The 21,271-nt window shown below is 40.8% G+C and overlaps 1 protein-coding gene across 2 annotated transcripts in view; it reads right to left on the bottom strand.

Annotated features, from left to right (window-relative positions):
- Positions 1-10,567: 10,567 nt before the first annotated feature.
- Positions 10,568-21,271, bottom strand: part of tafa5l (TAFA chemokine like family member 5, like) — a 60,711-nt gene continuing 50,007 nt past the window's right edge. The window contains exons 4-5 of one of the 2 annotated variants that reach the window (XM_074642870.1): positions 16,372-16,418; positions 10,568-12,372 (exon numbers count right to left, since the gene is read on the bottom strand). In XM_074642870.1, the coding sequence (XP_074498971.1) occupies positions 16,395-16,418 (24 nt within the window). In that variant the 3' untranslated portion in view covers positions 10,568-12,372; positions 16,372-16,394. The remainder of the gene's footprint in view (positions 12,373-16,371; positions 16,419-21,271) is intronic. The other variant, XM_074642869.1, reaches the window with a different exon arrangement.

Raw genomic sequence — 21,271 nt, 5'->3', positions numbered from 1 at the left:
ATTTAGAGCGAGCAAGCGCGAGCCCGACGCTGACTTTCGTTGATTTCACGGCCACAGGTGTCGCTGTTAAGAAGCATTTCTGAAAGTTACAAATAGTCCCTTTAACTTGACTTAGCGGGACCACACACGCATACACACACAAAATGAAGAAAAGTTGCCGGCCTGGTGGTTTACTTATCTTTATCCTCATCACACCAGAGCAATAACACAGAAAGTCCAACTCACAGTTCGGCGTCAGTCCTGGAGAAACAGTTCGTGGTCCGAAGAATGAACCCAGAGGACAGCTGAGGTGAGATCCTTGTCAGAACCAGAGCACACACCAACAGTCCTTTCCGGTCAGCAATGGCGTATTCCGACGGCACAACAGGTGTCTTCATCAGAGGACCCACACAGCTCTCCCAGTCACTGTAGGCTCTGACTGATCTTTTTTTTTTTTTAAGTTATTTTTTTGGGGGCATTTTCCATTTTTATGACAGGACAGTGGATAGAGTCTTGAAAGGGGGGAGAGAGAGAGAGAGTGGATGCGGAAAGGGCCACAGGCCGGATTCGAACCCGGGCCGCCGCGGTCAGGACCAAGCCTTAATACATGGACGCCCGCTCTACCAACTGAGCTAACCCAGGTGCCCAAGGCTCTGACTGATCTTTAATCCAGCGCCGGGTCCAAGCTCACACTGGATTTGTTCATTTATCCACTAGTCACACAAGCTAATTTAAAGAAACCGCTGCTAGCCGATGCAATACACTCAAACAGCAGCCTACTAGCTGAGCAGTTAGCATCTTTACTCTCGCGAGGTTAGTGGCTAACTGCTACGCGATTTCAGATACAGAATTCAGGCTTGCGCAAACACACACAAAAAAACACTAACTTTCATGCTAATCCAGCGAGATTAAATAGACAAAAGTGCATGTTGGAGTCTCAACCATATATGGTCTCAATTTACTGCTATTATTTTTCCTTAATTTACACGACCTAGCTCTCTTTTGTGTCTCCACTCTGTTTTTTTCTCTCGCATCTCGTCCTCTTGTCTCTTACGTGTTTTTTTCTTTCTCCCGCCCTCTTCCTGACCTATGACCAATTACCACAGGTGACACTGACTGACACCTACAGTAACCAATCAAACAAAACAACTGAAACTTAAGGCAACATCTGTGTTTTTTTTATTATTTTGCCCCACTGTTTGCCTTCAATATTTAGAACGGTTTATTTATTTTATTCAACTATTTACATTCTACCTTGTGTAGCATTATTGCATATAGCAGATTAATAATCAATCATTAATTAATATAAAAATGTGTATCAATAATTAATAACCAACATTATTAATCATAAACCCATTAATTGTCATAAAATGTGAAGGACAGTGATGACACTCAGCTTCAAATATCACACACAATTACTTTTAATATTAGACTTTACCCAGGCACCACCCAGTTTTATAACAACAGGGAACAATTCACCATTTGATTTTAATCAATTGAGTCTCATAATCTCAGGGTTGCTACGGAGTTCTTGGGCATGGTGAACAGGGATTTGAATTGTTTATATACACACACAAAATCAAGTAACCAAGTTTATATGACTAACGACATTACTAAACTACTAACAGAATATAAGCAAATAAATGATAAAACAAAAGGAAAAATAAATAAAATTAATAAAGGATATAAGAAGGAATACAATGATGAACATTCAAGTATAGAAACAAATTAAATGTGACCAGGTCAATTCAGTGACTAATATCTCTCTGATTGGATTTGACATTTGTCTATCAACTAAATTTAGTTTTGATATTAATGTACCATTCAGCAGCAGAGAGTTTAAGAAGCACCAGCGAAGATACAAAGATACAAATATCTAGATAATAATTATTATTTAAGATACAGGATAAGGGCACGGTGAAGACCTGAACACGAGCTATATTCACAGAACCTTCCCTCTCTGTTAAACAGCCTCGTCCTGCATTAGAAAAGAACGCAGTTAAAACAACCAAAGAGCTAATACTACAATGGCCAAGTGTCAGGGAGAAGAAAACACTGAACTTGTCAAAAAAGAAGCCTATTAAACATGTATCATTGTTAAAAATAAAAAAAGCACATAAAACAGACAAAGAATTGCATTAAAAGATTCTAAAAATAACAGGAAAACTCATCTCTGATCTACTCAAAATTCATCCAAATTGCTCGTTTTACACAAACTTCCTGCAGTTATTGCATCCACTATTTGGGTTTATTGTGCAGTTTATCAGTTGCTCTGTACTGTTATTATTATGCATTTAATATAATATGAAATATCTATAAAATATGTCACTTAGTCAGAAGTCAGGAGATTACTCAATGATAGAGAAGGGGTCTCATAAGGAAAAAGGTTGAGAACCATTGCTCTAAGGTTGTTTTACTCTCCCACTTCTTCAATGAGTAGCACAATTGCATAATCAAATCAAATACATTTGATTGAATGATGCCCTTCAATAGAGTATTCTGTGTTTCTGCTGACATCTAATGAGGCTTTGCACTTGACTTTGAGTCTGTTACGTCTCTCTGTTGTTGCCCTCATAAAATGAACATTCAACCTTTTCATCACACAAGTACTCAGTGTCCTCTGTGACATCTGGGTGTTCTCTTCGTGTGGGTACCAGAGACGAGTAGCCGCTGTTAAGTCCAAAGGCAATAAGCGTTCAAAGAAACCACAGAGTCCTCAGCAGTAGGCCTGTTAATTGTCTGCGTGCAAAGCTGGGGATCAGTGAGACAGATGTGGCGGGAAGCAATCATGTGATGAATTGACCCCGGTGTTAAACGGTGCCACTCAACCTTTTAAAATTCGATAAACAAGCCAGTAGGCCTGCATGGAGATCCATACCCTCATCACAGTGAATTTCCTGCTGCATAAATGGGTCAATGGCAAAATGTCATCCCTGGCTTTGCTTTTTCAGGATGGTCCAAGAGGCGGCCTGGCACTTAAAGACTATTCAGACTTAGCTTTGGGCAGCTCCACTAACACTAATTATTTCTACAGTGAGAAATTGCTAAATAAGCAATGCAAAGTATTTAAAAACTAAATCGTAATCCTATATTGATGTTATGTAAGTCATTATTCTTAAAGATACATCTATCTAAGATGAAACATTGCAGAAAAGTTGACTGTGTAGCCTACTTAGACACAGCTGTGCTTTGACCTTAATGCTAACGTCAGCATGCTCACAATGGCAATGTTAACATGCTGATGTTAAGCAGGTATAATGTTTAGTGTGTTAACACTCTACCATTTGCTAATTAGCACTAAATATAAATGTCATTAATGTTGTGAAGGTATTTGGTCATCAATCAAAGTATTGGATACATTATAAAATATGACCTGATGGTGGCGCTAGATGAAAAGTCAAAGGAAGTTATTGCAATTCATCCTGGGGGGGACATTAATGTCTGAACCAAATTTCATGCCAATCCATTGTCAAGACCACGCCCCCAGGTAGTGCACCTTTGAAGGCTTCGAAGCAAATTTTCGTAGTGGCCATTGGACCCAAAAATACTTTTTCTCATATACTTACATTGGGAAAGAGACATTTGTAAATCGGCGCATCATTTTTATTTTTAGGTAAATCCACTTCCCAGTACTATAGGCCCAATGGATACGGAAGATCGCCGGCAGATCTGGGTACTTTATCACATGGCAGTTGAGCCATTTTGGGCTTCATGTGCCACTGAGCAACTTTCATACAGATGCAGCCACCTAGAATTTCCCCTCCCAGCTTTGTTCCAGCCAAATGACAGGCAGATCCCAGCCTGACAGGGTGTGTCTAGGTTACACTGTAAACACGCCCATTTACTCAATTGCAGGGTGTCACCATGAGATGGCGCTTCCTTCACAAAAACATATATACCACTGAAGTACACTGAAGCTGTCTTTGTTAAGGCCATGGTTGCATTATATGCAAAACCAATTGCCCCTCGGGGACAAATAAAGGTCTTGAACTTGAAATGAAAGGGAGCCCGCTTCCAACGCTGTATCCATTATACATCCATGGTCGAGACATTTCACTAAAACCAAAAATGTCAACCACATGGCACTAGAGAAAAGGTCAGGAGATCACCAAAGTCATGAGGATTGACCTCTGGGAAGGTTTATACAAAATGTTCTGGCCATCCATCCAGTAGTTTCAGATCTAGACCGACTGACTGATATTGCCATCCATAGAGCCATGTCGCTAGCATGGCTGACAACAATGAGAACATTGGAGCCTAATTCTGATTAAATGCTAGCATGACATCATGAAATATTACTTCTTCTGAGTATCTAGCATGCACAATCTGACAGCGCAGCATGGACCTTCAGAAAACGTGTGAATGACTCCCGTAACTTTTCCAATACCTTCAATATTTCACCTCACTGTGTCCTATTAGTGTTAGAAAATGATGACTCCATTGGTTAAATTTGGCTCCGGCCCCTCTCTCCTTGACTCACTAAATGAGCCGAGAGAAGGATGTTGTGCTCTTCTGCATAAACGCTCGCAGCAAAATAGAGTTTATTACTGTAAGACCCATAAAAAACAACATTAAAATTCACAACCAGGGGAGCGTCACTTGACCCCTGGAGAATGATAAATTAGCTTGTGTTGCTCTAGCAAAACGACCATTTTATAAGCCTACCCTACCTTCACCCCCCCACCCTCCCCTCCCCTTCAGTATGGAAGCACCGCAAAGGGCCCCGTACTGAAAGGCAGCGAGGAAACATTCTCAGATGACGCTGATATCATTCTGCCTGCTTCCCTCCTCATAGGAAATCACTCAGCGGTGTGAATGACATTTAATTCAGCTGCATGTCATGCTCTTCACAATCATCGGTGTCAAGTGGGTACGGCGTGTTGCCGCGCTGCACCTACCTTCACCTAAGTAGGTCTGACTTTGACATTGAAGTGTCTGTTGTAATAATGGAGAGCACAGGGCCAAGAAAATAAAAAGTCAGAAAATCTCTCCAGAAATCTCTCGGTCGATACGAGCTGCTGCTTAGGGCTCAGTCCATTGATACCTTTGATTCTATTCTATGTTTCACTTACCGTGGATGAAGTGCTTTCTGGAGCCCGTGCTGCTCTGCTTATCTGGGACGGGTTGTAATTGTTGAGTGCAGCCACCTCCTCATTGTTAGTTTGAGGGATGATGCAACAGATTTCATGTGACAGCGGCACTCCCATTTCCCACAAGGCGAACATGCAGGTGTCTGGGTAGCATTTGAGAAGAGATGAAAGAAAACTTATCAATGACACTCGTTGAACAAAAAGGGGTTAAAGCAGCAGTAGGTAGGATTGGAGCAAATATGAATAAAAAAGTTATTTTTATAAAACAGTCACTATATCCTGAGAGTAGTGCATGAGACAGGTAATCATGAGCCTCTGTGTCCTCCGGTGCTCCTAATAGCATCTTCAAGATTTCACAGACCGGAGGAAAACAACCAATCAGAGCCGAGCTGGAGCCTTGCCGTCTCTGAGCAGCTGTCAGTCACTCACAAACTCTGATCAAATGGTAAAAACTAAATATGAATCAATATTCTGTTACTGTAATGCCTATTTCTCACATAAAATGTTTTTAGAAACATCATGTAGCGTACTGTTTAGCTGTAAAATTAGAAAATTTGTGACCTAGCAGCCATGTTGAGATCAGTTGAGGAAATACCAAGCATCGCCCACCAGCCGGAGCAAACTCTTTCATTTTACAGCTAAACAGTACACTACAAGATGATTCTGAAAACATTTGAGGCGAGAAATACGCATTACAGTAACAGATTATTGAATCATATTTGATCAGTCCTGCCTAGTTTGACCATTTGATCAGAGTTTGCAAGTGATTGACAGCTGCCTCCGTTGAATGAACAGCCAATAGGAACTCTCTCTCTCTGAAATGACCTGTGATTGGCCAAAGTCTCTCGTCACGGGCTTGATTTTTTAAAGCCAGAAAACAGAGCCAAGAGGAGGAGCAGAAGTCTAGTTATCTCTTGAATGAACACTTGAATTACAATATGCAGAAAGTTTATTATGGAATGTTTTGCACAATAATGCCAAAAACATTCTGCCTACTGCAGGTTTAACTAAGTACTAGTATTTTACAGTCCAGGCCATGCACTCTTTACATATACGTATGAAGTGATGTCTACCTTTAATGACGATCCGCTTGCTAACCAAAGTCCCTTGCGAGTCATCACTGGCAACTCATTAGCACTATGCTAAGCTAATGGATCAGTAAATGGATTTTTATGTGGACATAAATGCTAATTCGCTACACTGAGGCGCTGTTCGACAACGCTGTGTTTAGCAAGCCAGTGGGAGCCTCGGGGGTCTGTTTGTGTCTCATTAGGCTCGGCCAGGGATCTATTGTGGATGCGGAGGACTCAGTGGCAAAACAGCAATACAATGACGATGGCCTACAGTGCTGAAACACTTGTCCATCCTGCACCTGAAGGTTTTATTGAAGAGGGGGAAGATATCCCACAAGTGCCGACACAATTACTTTTTTTGAAAACAGAAAAGACACTGAGTGTCAGGTGTTATTATGTTGCATGATGGTTGTTGCTATCTGGGATTGACACTGACACAGACTGAAGCTACTTGATAACACTTGAGAAGGTGTGTAGCTCAGAAATAAAGGTTCCATATAGGCTACAAGTGGTGACTTTTATCCCCTACTGTATGTCTATCCATCCACAACTCAAATACTTAATATCCACACACTCTTTTATTTATCTAATAAAAGAGTTATCTATAAACTACTTAGTTAAGTTTAGAATAGATCGACTTGGTTAGGCAAGGGCAACAAACTACTTAGTTAGGGCTGAGGAAAAGATAGACTTGGTAAGGCTTAGGCAACAAAACTACGTAATTATGTTTAGGAAAAGATCATGGTTTGGGTTAAGATACCACTGGAATTGGCATAACTTAACGTGGCAGTAGGCAGTATGTTTTTGGCATCATTGGGCAAAAATTCCATAACAACCTTTCAGCATATTGTAATTCCAGAGTTCTGAGAGAAAACTAGACTTCTGCTCCTCCTCATGGCTCTGTTTTCAGGCTTAAGAACATCTAGCCCGTGACGGTAGACTTTGGCCAATCACAGGTCATTTCAGAGAGAGAGAGCGTTCCTATTGGCTGTGCTCCGGCTGGTGGGCGGTGCTTGGTATTTCCTCAACGGATCTCAACATGGCTGCAGGGTCACAAACTTTCTCATTTTACAACTGTGCACTATACAAGATGATTCTGAAAACATTTGAGGAGAGAAATAGGCTTTACAGTACGAGAATATTAATTAATATTTGATTAGTTCTGCCTAGTTTGACCGTTTGGTCGGAGTTCGCGAGTGATTGACAGCCGGCTCTCATAGACAGCAGCTGGACGGCAGATTCCAGATCAGCTTTGACTGGTTGTTTTCCGGTCTGTGAAATCCTGCAAATGCCATAAGGAGCACCGGAGAACAAAGAGGAACATGATTTTTTTTTCAGATTACCTGTCTCATGCTCTACTGTCAGGATATAGTGACCGTTTTATAAAAAATACTTTTTTAACACCATATTTGCTCCATTTCTACCCACTGCTGCCTTAAGTACAGAAGTTGCGTGTAAAAAAAGCTACTTAGTTAGCTTTAGGAAAAGATCACTGTTTGTGTTGAAATAACTCCGGAAGTGCTGTAAATTAATTACAGAAGTTACGTGACAAAGAAATCAACTAATTTCAACTTTTGACGTTTCACACGGGACAGGAACACCAGCCTCCTGGGCGAAAGTCCTATGTTTTTTGACCAACCCTTACCTCCTGCCTATGTGACATTTGCCGCTCTTTATACTTCCCAATACTTCCCAATTACGTGGATTACATATGTTTTGATTTTGTGCTCACCATCACAAAACAAATGTGAAATTTGTGTCTATCAATACATACATTTCATGACTATTGCACAAACTGCTGTGCGACTGGGCAGCATATCTAAAATATCTGATACCCATATACACTAACACATTATGACATGTAAAATGCATCATGAGACTTTCTATAAGCCTTTATAACATAAGAATGATCATAATCATAATTACTATCTATCTAATAATTAGGCCAAGTATCACAACTGCTCATGCTAAATCACTGTATTTGCATTAGAGATTAGGGTCAGATGAACATTATGGTTCTTCCTGTAGTCAGATTACACAGCGTGTGGTCATAACAGCTTCATGACAGCTCAGCTTTTTCAGCTCATACCACCTTCCTACCATTTGTTGATCCTGACAGCAGCCGACATTCAGAACCCTGAGACAACAAGACAGACATTGAAAATGGAAGGGAGCAGCAGCAGCAGGGCCTCGTTGAAAGAACATCTCTAACTGAGTGGGTGTTGAGTGGGAATACTGGCTCGGCAGCAACCACAGAAGCCACACGTCTCAGAGTTTCTACAGCCAACTGGAGCGCATAATATTCTCAATGATGCTGCATGTCGGGGTGTTACATTATCACCTTTCTTACAGCAAATATTACCTGTTTCTTTTATGTCGTACTGACATTGTGGCAAGCTGCAGAACACACTCCATCAATAATGGTTTTAGAAGGCATGGTTGCACTTTATTTTACTGGTCCGATGTTTTCTAATTGTTTCCTGGAAATAACTCTGTAATTTGGCACTAAATGCAGGGAGGGATTTATTTGAAAGCTGATTAATTTAAACCAACATAGAAATTAATTCAACATTCTTTTATTATTGGAAACTTTACTCTCCATATATACTGATTTGTATGCTTCCATGTTGACTAATTAAACCAATTTTCTTTGCATGGTGACCTGACCTGCTGTGTTCTAAGTAAAACACTCAAGGTTATGCCATTTTAGAAATTAATTAGGATTAATGAATTAAAAGTTTTCCAATTGAACACTGTCTCTATTTTACCAGTGATTTTTTTCTAAAAAAAAAAAAACGTCCCAGGAAATTCCACAACTGTTAAATAATGTCATATCATCATGTTCATAAAAAAAACCAAAAAAAAAAACCTTTTCATCCAAATTCGGTCGAGCAATTAGAAGCAACTGTGAATAAGTCCAATATTAAAATGATATATCATTATAACTAGAGATGTTCCGATACCATTTTTTCCTTTCCTGACCTATTATTAAACAGCTGTGACAAACTACCTGCAATCAGTTCTTCCTCGCTGCTCTAAGACAGTAGTTGCCAGTGGCAGCCATGATACATCCAGCACAGTGAAGGCTACTGTTTTTGGAGCGGCGAAAAAGATTTAATTTCCGGTTAAACAATTAGATTTTTTCTAGTTTGTCTCTCTAGTTAATAAATTATGGTATCGGATCGGTGCATAGACTGGTGTACTCGCCGATACCCAATCCCGAATTTTGGGCAGCATCGGACGCATTTTCCAACCTGGTATCGGTATCGGAACAACTCTACTTATAACACATTTTATTAAATGGCAATATACAACATTTAGGTCTAATAGGCTTGAGGGTGTGCAATATTTTTATATAACTGCACAGGTCTAACATACTGTAGCACCATCATCACTTTTTCTAAATAATTACTAATAGATGGAGGGATGTTGATTTCAGTGGTTACTATGCTGGCTTCTTCTTCTTGTTGGAGTCGTAAAATAACGTTTACACCGAGGTTATTCCAAGGTTGACCCAGATTAATTTTCAACTAAAAGAGCATATTGTCCTCCAGAATAAATACAAAAATATTTACTGTATATTTCTGGAAAGTGCGGCCACTCGTATAAGTGGGAAAATTCATGTTGAATCGTGCAGGTATGAAAAATAACGCACTCCACACTGTTATATTTCGATACCCGTACTTTGCTTGTTATTCTTCAATAACTGCACACCACATTGTTGATTAACCCTCACATGAAGACATGTGGTAACTTTTGCAATGTAAGATGCTGCTGTTATAATACATTATGCAGTGGTCTACATTATAATACATCATACTCATGGGCTTCATAGAAAGTGTTACCAAGTTTCATTTTAGTCTTCACAAGAAAACCGTTCTTTTTTTTATTGTTCCAGTTTGTCTCGGATACTGTTGCTGTGTCCCTGTTTGGGAAATAATTGGCCTGTAGTTTTGTAGTTTTCAAGCAAAGCCTCTTTCAAAACAAGGACAGTGTGAAATAAAAGTATCAAATATTTATATATAGATCAGAAAAAAGCATTTATAGTCCTGACAATTTAAGGTTGGGGCCCTAGATCGTCCCTCCGCCACCGCGCACCAGGGCTCGAGAGGCAGCGGCTCAGTGCAACTGTTAACATTTTTAGACCATTTTACAAGTCCAGATATTTGTGGTTTCTGTTCTTGTTTCGATTTTGCTAAAATCACATCTACTCTACCACTGCCCCGTTCAGTGTGACTGCAGCAGCAGCTCCTGCATTGACAGTCACTCAAATCAAAGGGATAATTTATTCACGGTGAGTGCAAACCAAAGAAGCGGTAAATAAAGGCAGCATGAAATCAAAGGTATGGGATCAGGTGGAAATTGGTATTTTCTCACTACACAGACCACTGTTGACCTGGAAAACACACACACACACGCCAGATACACACTCCGCAGCTCCCGGGAGCGGACGCTCTCTTTATATCCTCAAATGCATACATTAAGATGGAGATGTACAGGATTCTTTATTACAAAGAAATGAAAAAAAACAGGGTGTAGACACACTAACAGGAACACCTGTACTATATTATGCAATCTATTGTAATCAACCTGCAACAAACACAACCTCTGTGAAGGTTATTTTTTTCAGACTTGGGAGACTTTGGGATGTTCATTCAGTCCTGCAGACCATAGCTTATTACGTTGTGATATTTGGATTGTGTTTTATTTGATTCTGTGTTTTTGAAACGGTGTTCGTGTTATTGTGTCCACCTCAGAAGAATGCCTCTTGTGCTTCTCCTTTTCTTGACCTCCTCTTGGAATGAGACCCACAGAACATAAAATACATTAATTGAATATATATCTATATACATAATTTCAAATATATCAAGCATCTGAAATCAGCAAAAAGCACGTCCAGTTGGCCAAAACATTTCATATCAAAATATAGTCAATTTAGACAAGGATTCTGAATACATTTAATGCATGAATCGATTTTAATTACAGAATTTAACTTATGTGACATACTGCAGATCTGTTCCCATTTTCAATAATATTCCCCCCCTCAATATAAATATCTCTATGTACTAAATAAAAGACAAAAAAAAAAAAAGGCTAACCAAGGATTTATCCGTGAAGATTCAAATGAGATCCAACATCTGTAAAATCACAAATGCTCTCTCTTGCCAGATGGTGAGCTCTGGTCGGGGCGTGTCCCAAAAAAATATACGAGAGTATGAATAATGCATTGGATATGACTTATTTCACAGTGTATCTCTGGATGTCACTCACACACAAGCATACACACACATATTCACACGTGGAGAGATGCAAACATGCGCACACGCACGACATATAGACCATTAAAATGAGCCAGGGGGTCCACGTCTGCTAGGTGCTCCCGTGGTGTGAACAAGATGTGTGAGGTTCATTGACAAAAACTACTCTTCTAGTCTATGTTGGCACCACATAAAAAAACATAAGTTATAAGCTAAGTCGTCCAAAATGTCCACGTTTCGCCATCATGACCTTCAGCCATTAAGTAAAGACTGTCAACTCATCTCTGTTGTCTCTTCTGTGACATTCCAATAGACTTTCATGCTTTTTCACAACGTCCCGTCCTGTGGGGTGTGTATGCAGAGATTTTTAGGAGGTGTAAAGTTTCGCCCAGCCAAATGAAAGAAAGACTCCAATGGACAATACGGCCTGGCTCAACCTCTGCAAAGTCATTACTCTTCAGCCGTGAGCTGTCATTAAAGAAACTTGGCTGGAATATAACCCTGGACGGTTTCATAGCGGGGATAGTAAAGAAGATGAACGGGCCGACTTCTGAAAGACCTTCTGACGAGTCTAAATCAAGCCACAAAGGTACGAAAAATCTTCAAGGAAACGTCCCCTGCAGACTTGATGTTGGATAACAAGGACAAAAAAAAAGGTAATGTACTTCAATGAATATTCCACTGCCCTGTTGATAAATGTTCCTCGCAGGGATTTTGCTCTATGATGTGTCCACGGTGAAGATTCAATGCCGATGGTGTACTATGCTGCTCACTGGAGACTTCTCCGAGTTCTCAGAAGTGTCTGCTGAGAGTCTGCCACTGTGGGGATTGGATAACCTCTGGATTATTATTTTTTTTTTTTACTGAAGGTCAAACCTGGTGTAAGGTTTGGGAGTCTCGTGGGTGAATGGACACAATATTCTGGTGTAGTGATAAGTCTCAGTTCTTTTTGTAGCATGGATGTCAATGATCCTGTGGAGGAATGGAGAAAAAAAAGACAAGGATAAGTTTAAAATCACAAGATATGCACATTGTTATGTAATAGTGCTGACAATTTTACATGTCTAATGTCTGAATAAGGGCTAAAGTCACTTTTACATTAGTCTCGCATAGCAGTGGGCAACTCCGAGGTCTAAACAGTGAAGCCAACACTGAAGTGCCTTCAACTTGCATTCTTTCTAATAGCCAGCAGGGGGCGACTCCTCTGGTTGCAAAAAGAAGTCTGGTTGTATAGAAGTCTATGAGAAAACGAGCTTACTTCTCACTTGACTTATTACCTCAGTAAACATTGTAAACATGAGTTTATGGTCTCAATCGCTAGTTTCAAGTCTTCTTCAATACAGCATGATGTTTATTTCGTAAATTATGGTCCCATTTATGGTCAGATAGACCATAAAGCAGGGGATGCTTTAGGACGTGGCTACCTTGTGATTGACAGGTTGCTACCACGGTGTTGTCCAGTCTGGGAGTTGTCCGTATTTTCGTCTTACAACTTTAACCCTTTCACAGTGTGTTTTCAGTTCATGAAAGTTAATTGTAACATTTTGGTTGACTAAAAATGTCTTATTGGGTGTTCGGCTGTACTTAGCTCCACCCTCTCATGTCACTTCTGGGTGCAAAAAAACACCAGATGACGATGGCCAAAAAAACGAACTTGAGGCTTCAAAACGGTAATCCAAAAACCAATGGGCTAATACATTTACTAAATCACTTAATTATCATTTCTTATACATAAAGGATATAAAATTCACTATAATAAAAGCTTTTTTTGTTGTACCTCAGAGAAGCAGAGTGCCTTGACTTTTTGGGGAATTTCATTCCCCTTTTTGGAAGACAGTAGTTTTAGTGTTTCCATTTAATTGTCAAACAAAATTTGAAGCGAACTTTAAAAATGTTGCAAAAAAGAAATGCGAAGTAGGCGCATTTCCAATAACTGGTTTGGAGCGAATAAAATCTGCTACAGCGTAGTTTGGTCAGAAGTTGGTGCTATTGGCTATATGCATTGCTGTAATCTGCCAGTAAAAGAAGTAGAGGTTGCGAACCAGAAACAAAACAAGTTGCAAACAAGTGGCCATCTAACCATCTATGAGACAAAGATGGAGAGAGGTCTTCAGGAATTTGTTTCAATTGGGCAAGTTTTAATTGTTCTTTCATGTCAGCTAGTATTGACCATGTGTCAAGCTGTCTGGAGAAAAGGCAAGCATTCGCGCGTTAGGGAAATATCCAGGAAGACACCAACGGCAGGAACAGCTGATCAGTCACGTGAGTTAAATGTTCGCTACAAGTTTTATCCAATTTTGTCGTTTCCATTGTGATATTTCAAATTGTGCATAGAAATATGTGAATGGAAACACAGCTATTGACTTCCTACTTAACAGGAGCACCTGTTTCAGATCCAAGAAGCCCTTCCTCATTTGTTTTTTAATCAAAAATAATTTCAGTTTAATAAAACCACAAAACACTGAATGAGCCAATTTTAAGCCGTTGAGGATATTATTCTATTTTTTACCCTCACGGTGCAGGACAAGAAAAAAAAAAACACAGTAATAACCAGCCCCCCCACTCCCTGTATTTTCAATTTTCATCTGAGCCGGCTCCAACGAAACTCTTTACATACAGCATGTGAGCTAATTAAGAATTAAACAAGAGCCCCAAATGAATGTTTTGCCATTCTCTGCTTGTGGTTGGATATTATAAAACAAGCAGGTCCACTCATCACTTGTAGTGTGAACTTTATCTAATAAAAGAAGGAGTTGATGACAAAATAATCTCAGGGGGCTTCCCTGTGAGGCGGTGATGAGTGTCCTTAACACTCATGATGGTCATTTATTAAAGCTTCAACCACAAAACAGGTTTTAAAATCCACCGCTGATGAGACCAAAAAACACTTTTCTTACTTGATATTACTTTTGAACTCACCGCTGTTTATTGGAGCGCCAGTTACTGCTGAGGGGCCAAATATGGAGCAAGCATTGTGGCTCTTTCCATAATGGTCTGAATAATGCAGAATATTTCCATAATGGACAAAAAGCCATTACTTAAACAGGTATATAAAACCAGCAATTCAATGTCTGAAAAGGGCTTTATGAATGATTCTATTAAGGGACTGGTAAATACGTATAGGCTATATGTACTAATATATTCCTTTCCACATGAAATACATTTCACCTCCAAACAAATTCTATAGCTAATGACTTAATTTAGCCAATCATTTGATCAAGAAATCCATCTGAATGATAATAGAACTCTGCCATGAATATGTTATATGGATAAATCCATAAATGTTAATACATAAATGATTCACGGTGACAGTGGACAAATGTGACACCCAGGACTGCCCATATAAATCATTCAGACACTTAAATATGAGTTGGCAAATCCACACAGAATTGCACAAATTCCCAGGGCTGGCAAATAAATATTTATGACGCCCCCAATTCCCCTTTTCTCCCTGTCCTTGGTAATTGTGCGTGATTCATTTTGTTTTCTCGGTGCAAGAGGGAAAATCAATCTTAGAATATTGGCTAGGAGACGTAAAGCATGCAGATTCCAAATGCCTTTGGTTTTGCGGAATATAAAAGCTTCACAGATACTCAGGCAGTGTTCTTGGGAGGGGAACTTAGTTTAATCTTTAGATTTCCTTGTTTTTTAGAGGAAATAAATCTGTTTGTGGAAGTAAAGTTAACTCGGGCTAGCCTGCTTCCGACTCACCTGCCGACTTTTAATATTGAATTCGGCTGGCAGCTAAATCTTAGGGAATCTGTTACCATGGCATTTAGAAAGGGATTTTTGAAAATGTAGCTTTTTCTCTCGGTTATTGCTTTTGTCAAGAATATCCTCCCATTCCTATCAGTTTTCTGCCTTTGTCCTAAAAGAAAGCCTGGACACTTGAAGTAGCCTCTTCCTTTGATGTAACCATAGTGGGGCTTTTCAGTTTCCATCCTTATGCATTTCAAAACTTCCAAAACCCCCTTTGATTTCCATTTTTTTCCATTGCATCATCAAAGTGAATGCATCCTGAGAAAATGGAGGATTCCATTGTGTCTCTCCAAGCTACTGCTGAGAGTAGTACTGAAAAATACATGACGAACACACACTAATGGCAGATTCATTCCAGGTCTTGGAATTAAAGTGGCAGTAGGCAGAATGTTTTTGGTATCATTGGGCAAAAAAATCCACAATAACCTTTCAGCATATTGTAATTCAAGTGTTCTGAAAGAAAACTAGACTTCTGCTCCTCCTCATGACTCTGTTTTCAGGCTTTAAAAAATCTAGCCTGTGAGGGGAGACTTTGACCAATCACAGGTAATTTCAGAGAGAGAGAGCGTTCCTATTGGTTGTTCATTCAACGGAGGCAGCTGTCAATCACTTTCAAACTCTGATCAAGCAGTCAAACTAGGTGAGCTCCGTCTGGTGGGCGGTGCTTGGTATTTCCTCAACTGATCTCAACATGGCGGTCGGGTCACAAACTTCCTCATTTTACAGCTAAACAGTACACTAAAATATGTTTCTGAAAACATTTTATATGAGAAATAGGCATTACAGTAACAGAATATTGATTCATATTTGATCAGCGCTGCCTAGTTTGACCGTTTGATCGGAGTTCGTGAGTGATTGACAGCTGCTCAGAGACGGCAAGGCTCCAGATCAGCTCTGATTGGTTGTTTTCCTCCGGTCTGTGAAATCTTGCAGATGCCATTAGGAGCACCAGAGGACACCGGAGGACACAGGAGGACACCGAGGCACATGATTTTTTTTTTCAGATTACCGGTCTCATGCACTACTATCAGGATATAATGATAATTTTATAAAAATAACTTTTTTAAATCATATTTGCTCCATTCTACCCACTGCTTCTTTAAGGCATGCCTTCTGCTGTTTCCTTTAAGAGTTCTGCTTTCTACAAGATGTGGCACTCAAAATGTCTTTGGTTTTGGCAAATTAGAATAAAATGCATAAAAAAAAACTCACATACTTGCTGTTTTCTCTGCATCCTACGACGGCTCCTTAGGCAAAGGCTGGAAAAGAAAAGTAGAAGGTCAGCATCGCAGGAACCGAGTTCCACGTTTTATTCAACTTTCCCTCAGCATATTGGCCTTCGACGCAGAGCAGCATATGTCCATCTAAAAGCACAGATGGCATGTCTTCCAATTATATCTAAAATGAGATGATGGAAGCTGAAGGTTATTTTGTTCTCTCCCAGTTTTTATGACCTCTGAGGACGCCGCTTCTCTTCTCGACCAGAAAATACGAGCGAGTAATGGCCACCTCATCATCAGCGTTAACGACTGAGAGACCTTTCCTTTCTTCCATCAATGGCATCACACAGATAGAATTTTTTTTTATCACATTAGCTGTAGGGCAGGGTGATAAACAGTGCTCCACTTTGTCTCTCTGTGAACAACAACTTCTCGCCTCCTATACATTCACTCCTATCTTTAGGAGAACACATGAAAACATGCAGTTTTTCCCCTTGACCGGAGGAAGAAAACAGCTCCCTCGCCTTCTTAATATTGGTGAATGAGCCACTTTTGTGTAGATAATGACTCGGCTAATCATAATCAGGAAGCTAATGGTCTGTTTAGCCAATCAGAGGAGCCAAGGCGAAACGGCTGTCTGGGCAGGGCATTGGCATTCCCAGCAGCCGCCGCTCTCCTCTCGGCTGTGCCAGGCTATCTGCAGCAGGCGAGGTAGACTTGGTATTCTGCTGCCCGCCCCGGCCTGCCGTCCTGCGAATCTGTCGCTCCGTCGCTCTGTCTGCCCGACCGGCCCCGGCGCTGTCAAAGAAATTCAGTGCTCTGAAGAGGCGCTGATCCATCACACCTCTCCAGCAGCATGTCATCTAAATGCTAAGTACCTCCACTGCATCTTTAAATCAAAACAAGAAAAGAAATGAGCACGGGGGGGGCGGGCGCTTGGAAGGGGATAAGAGCTTATAAGGGCACAATAGAATCTGCCGAGCAAACCCTTAGTTTTTTGATTACATTCATTTTCGAGGGAGAGGAAATGTGGGAGAGGAGAAACCGGGCGAGAAGGAATGTGGAACCCAGAGACCTTGTTATCCCTTCAAACGTACAAGGAAAAAAAGAGAAAGATTAGATATTGATACACCCGCCCCAAAGGTTCCTTCAAAGAAAATAGGTAGTATGTTGTTTGATTTCTCTCCAAAACCCACCGTGAATGTACCTGAGCTGCTGGCACAATAGGACCCCCCCTCCTCTCCCCGTCTCAGCCGGACTCTTTGCAATCGATTGGAGGGATTCTTGAAGTCGGAGCAGAGTGCTGAGGCGGCAGAAGCGGCCGGCACTATTAACTGCTCCTACTAATTAAAAGGGTAACAAGGTGAGTTTGGCCCCACGGGACCGACTGTGCAGGAGCCGGAGCCGGCTGTTTGCCTGCCATGCACAGCGGTAAACAGTGCTCACCGCCTATGGTGTTTACAAGACAGGAAAACCAAGGACATCGAAGACATATTCATCTCCCGCTGGCACGAGGGATGAGGGAGATTCGCAGATAAGAAGAAAGAGAGAGGGGAGCACACTAATAAGCTAATCGCTAATTGCTTATGTTGCGGTGAAATTAAAACATTTGGACCTCGTCTCTGAGCTCGGGGTGCCCTCGTTTCATCGCCACTTGTAAACATTGAGCGCTGTGCGTGAATGATAAAATTTCACAGTTCAAATGAGGTGCGCAGCCTGGATCTCTGAGAGGGTGCCAGCGGAGATTGGCAAAAAATATTAAAGGATTCAATTAACTTCCCTCCTTATCATCAACGCAGCATATTTTAGGATCAAAGTATTTTTTAAGATACAGTATGCCCTCGCATTACACAAATAAAATCCTCAGCCAAGGTATAGCATTACAACTCCCAGAAATCTTTGCAGCCCGGGAGGGGAAGCCACTGCAGGTACAGCAGACAGCAGGTTGGCTCAGTGCTCAGGGGGGGAAAACAAAGCAGAGACGCCATATTTGGTGGCACTTCAAGTCGCGAAATTCTCGCCAGCAGCCCACCCAGCTATTATGGACACATGCCATCACTGCAGTAACTAAAAATCTTTCCCCCGGGGTCTCTCCTAACAAGTGGACTCTCACACACCACTTTTGTTGGTTTCATCAACTGGAGACTCCGACTCAGAGGTCCCAGTCATTACCAGCCACTGGTGTTATTAGGCTAACAAGCACAGCTACTGAAGAACCCCAGAGTATGAGACTGATGTACAAAAGCATCAGTGCATCAGACCTAGAGCTATCTCAGAGGAACAAAACCAACATTAGCTACAAAGCACTGGGTTGTATTTACTGCTTTATTTCTGGGGGAGGCAGCTACAGAAAAAGCCAACGTCTATTGTCCAAAATTCAGATTCTTTTCTGAAGTAAAAGTAGAAATATAATAACGTAAGAATAGTTCATTACGAGAAACCGCTGACAGGCTTTCTGCATTACACAGGGTGCAAATACCCCCATGTTGAAACGTGGCCTATGGCTCTGACAATTTCACACCAGACGAAGCCCTGGAGACGAACATTGTGCGGGGTAAAACTCACATGGCAGTTCAAAGCCTGCTGATGACAGAACTTCAAATAGGGGAGCGGGGTAAAGTGTGCTGAAAGTGACAGCAGAGGGGACCACGTTCACTGGGTCTCTGACAGAGAGGAGAGGGGGTGGTGGGTGGGGGGGAACATGCGCCCGGCGAAGGCAAGCTGAAAAAAAAAGAACTCTTTTGATAGATGATGACAGTACGAGAGGAAACAAAAACAAAAAAACAATGCTTTTTTTATGCCCTGTGAACGAACACCAGAGGAAACATTAGATACTGTAAATGGAATCATGAAGCTTCCTGCAGTATGTATGTTCCATAACACAACACCTATGATAACACAAATGAAAATGGGAAATGGGAATGTTTTTTTTTCTCTCTTTTCTGTACATCTCTATCAATCCAACCTATTTCAATATATTTTCTGCATCAGTCCACAAGCTATCTCCTCAAGACTGATGAGCATGCCACAGCATCCGACAAACAGATGAGCTGCGACCAAAGGAGTGCATTTTTCTTTTCCTGCTTGATAAATAGAAGACCTGTAAATGAAACTGAAATAAAGAGTATATATTTGCTTATCGTGCGTAACCTCTGTGTACTCCGGTGCACGTGTGTTGTTTGAAACGTCAGTCATTTTATAAATGTGCATCCGAAGGCGAAGCGGCCGGGCTACAATATGTTATCCCCCCCCCATCCAGAGAGAGGCTGTCAGATGCAATATGACAGGAGTAACGTCAGTTCACAAACAGGATTGTGAGTGAAAGCCTGGGGGTGAGCCAGTAAAACATGAAACATAAAAGCTGGACTTGTGCTCTTTTGTCTGATGTATCAAAGACAGAAACGGCGGTGCATTCAAGTCATTAGATTAAGGATGAATTAACACAACAAAGATGTATCTCTTTCAACCCAAAAATCCCTCCCAGAATGGAGAATCCACTTCTACAATTATCATGTGAAATAGTAAAAAATGCTACAGAAACGTCTGGCTTTTATAGTGGGCTGTCTTTACCATCATGTCCATTATGGAACAATCCTTTGTTCACTGCGGTTTGAGAAACCCCTTAAAAATTGTCATTGTAATTCAAATGTTCTGAGAGACTTCTGCACCTCCTCTTAGCTCTGTTTTCAGGATTTAAGACTCAAGACTTTGGCCAATCACAGGTAATTTCAGAGAGAGAGAGCGCTCCTATTGGCTGTTCATTTAACAAAGGCAGCTGTCAATCACTCGCAAACTCCGATCAAACAGTCAAACTATGAAGGATTGATCAAATACGAATCAATACTCTGTTATTGTAATGCGTATTTCTCGCATAAAATGTATTCAGAAACATCTTGTAGTGAACTGTTTAGCTGTAAAATGAGAAAGTTTGCTCGTGCTGGTGGGCGGTGCTTTGTATTTCCTCAACTGATCTCAACATGGCGGCCGGGTCACAAACTTTCTCATTTTAAAGCTAAACAGTACACTACAAGATGTTTCAGAAAACATTTGAGGCGAGAAATAGGCATTACAGTAACAGAATATTAATTCATATTTGATCAGCGCTGCCTAGTTTGACCGTTTGATCGGAGTTCACGAGTGATTGACAGCCGCTCAGAGACGGCAAGGCTCCAGCTCGGCTCTGATTGGTTGTTTTCCTCCGGTCTGTGAAATCTTGCAGATGCCATTAGGAGCACCGGAGGACACAGAGGCACATGATTTTTTTCAGATTACCTGTCTCATGCACTACTGTCAGGATATAGCAATCGTTTTATAAAAATAACCTTTCTTTAATCATATTTGCTCCAATCTTACTGCTTCTTTAATTGCAGATTCACATCTCTCTTGGCAGCAAAAAAACCCGCTCCAATAAAAGTAAAACTCTGCTTCTTTCAACCCTGCTGAAAAAGATTCTATTAGTTGTGCACGATTGTTAGAATTTACTTGCTGGTGCGCACAGGATTCAATAATTTCAACTACAAATGAAACTGAAAGCCAGCAGAGCATTGAAGGACACGGTGCACAACATGTATATCTAATATTTGAAAATGCTCCGGCCTGGTTTTTCCGAGGCAATTTGAAGATGCAAACGTTTCTCTAATTTCCACTTCTGATTTCCTCGCTAATATTTCCCCGCTGTGTTAGAAACAAGACCATTGATATCCTTTTACTCAGGGCCTCATTTTTATTACTGTATGTACCCTTCAGAGCCTTCAGAGTACAAGGACTTACTATTCAAGGAACAACCTAGTTTACTTCTCTCATTATGCATTTTATTTAGTCTTAATGAATACCGCTGGTCACAGCGCTACAGCACCCAATGAAAGGGATTTCATGATCATAGACCACCTTTA

The sequence above is a fragment of the Sebastes fasciatus genome, chromosome 8 (assembly GCF_043250625.1).
Source record: "Sebastes fasciatus isolate fSebFas1 chromosome 8, fSebFas1.pri, whole genome shotgun sequence".
In the NCBI taxonomy this organism is placed as follows: Eukaryota; Metazoa; Chordata; class Actinopteri; order Perciformes; family Sebastidae; genus Sebastes; species Sebastes fasciatus.
The sequence above is the reverse complement of the archived record's forward strand: the minus strand, read 5'-3'. Positions and strand labels throughout refer to the sequence as shown.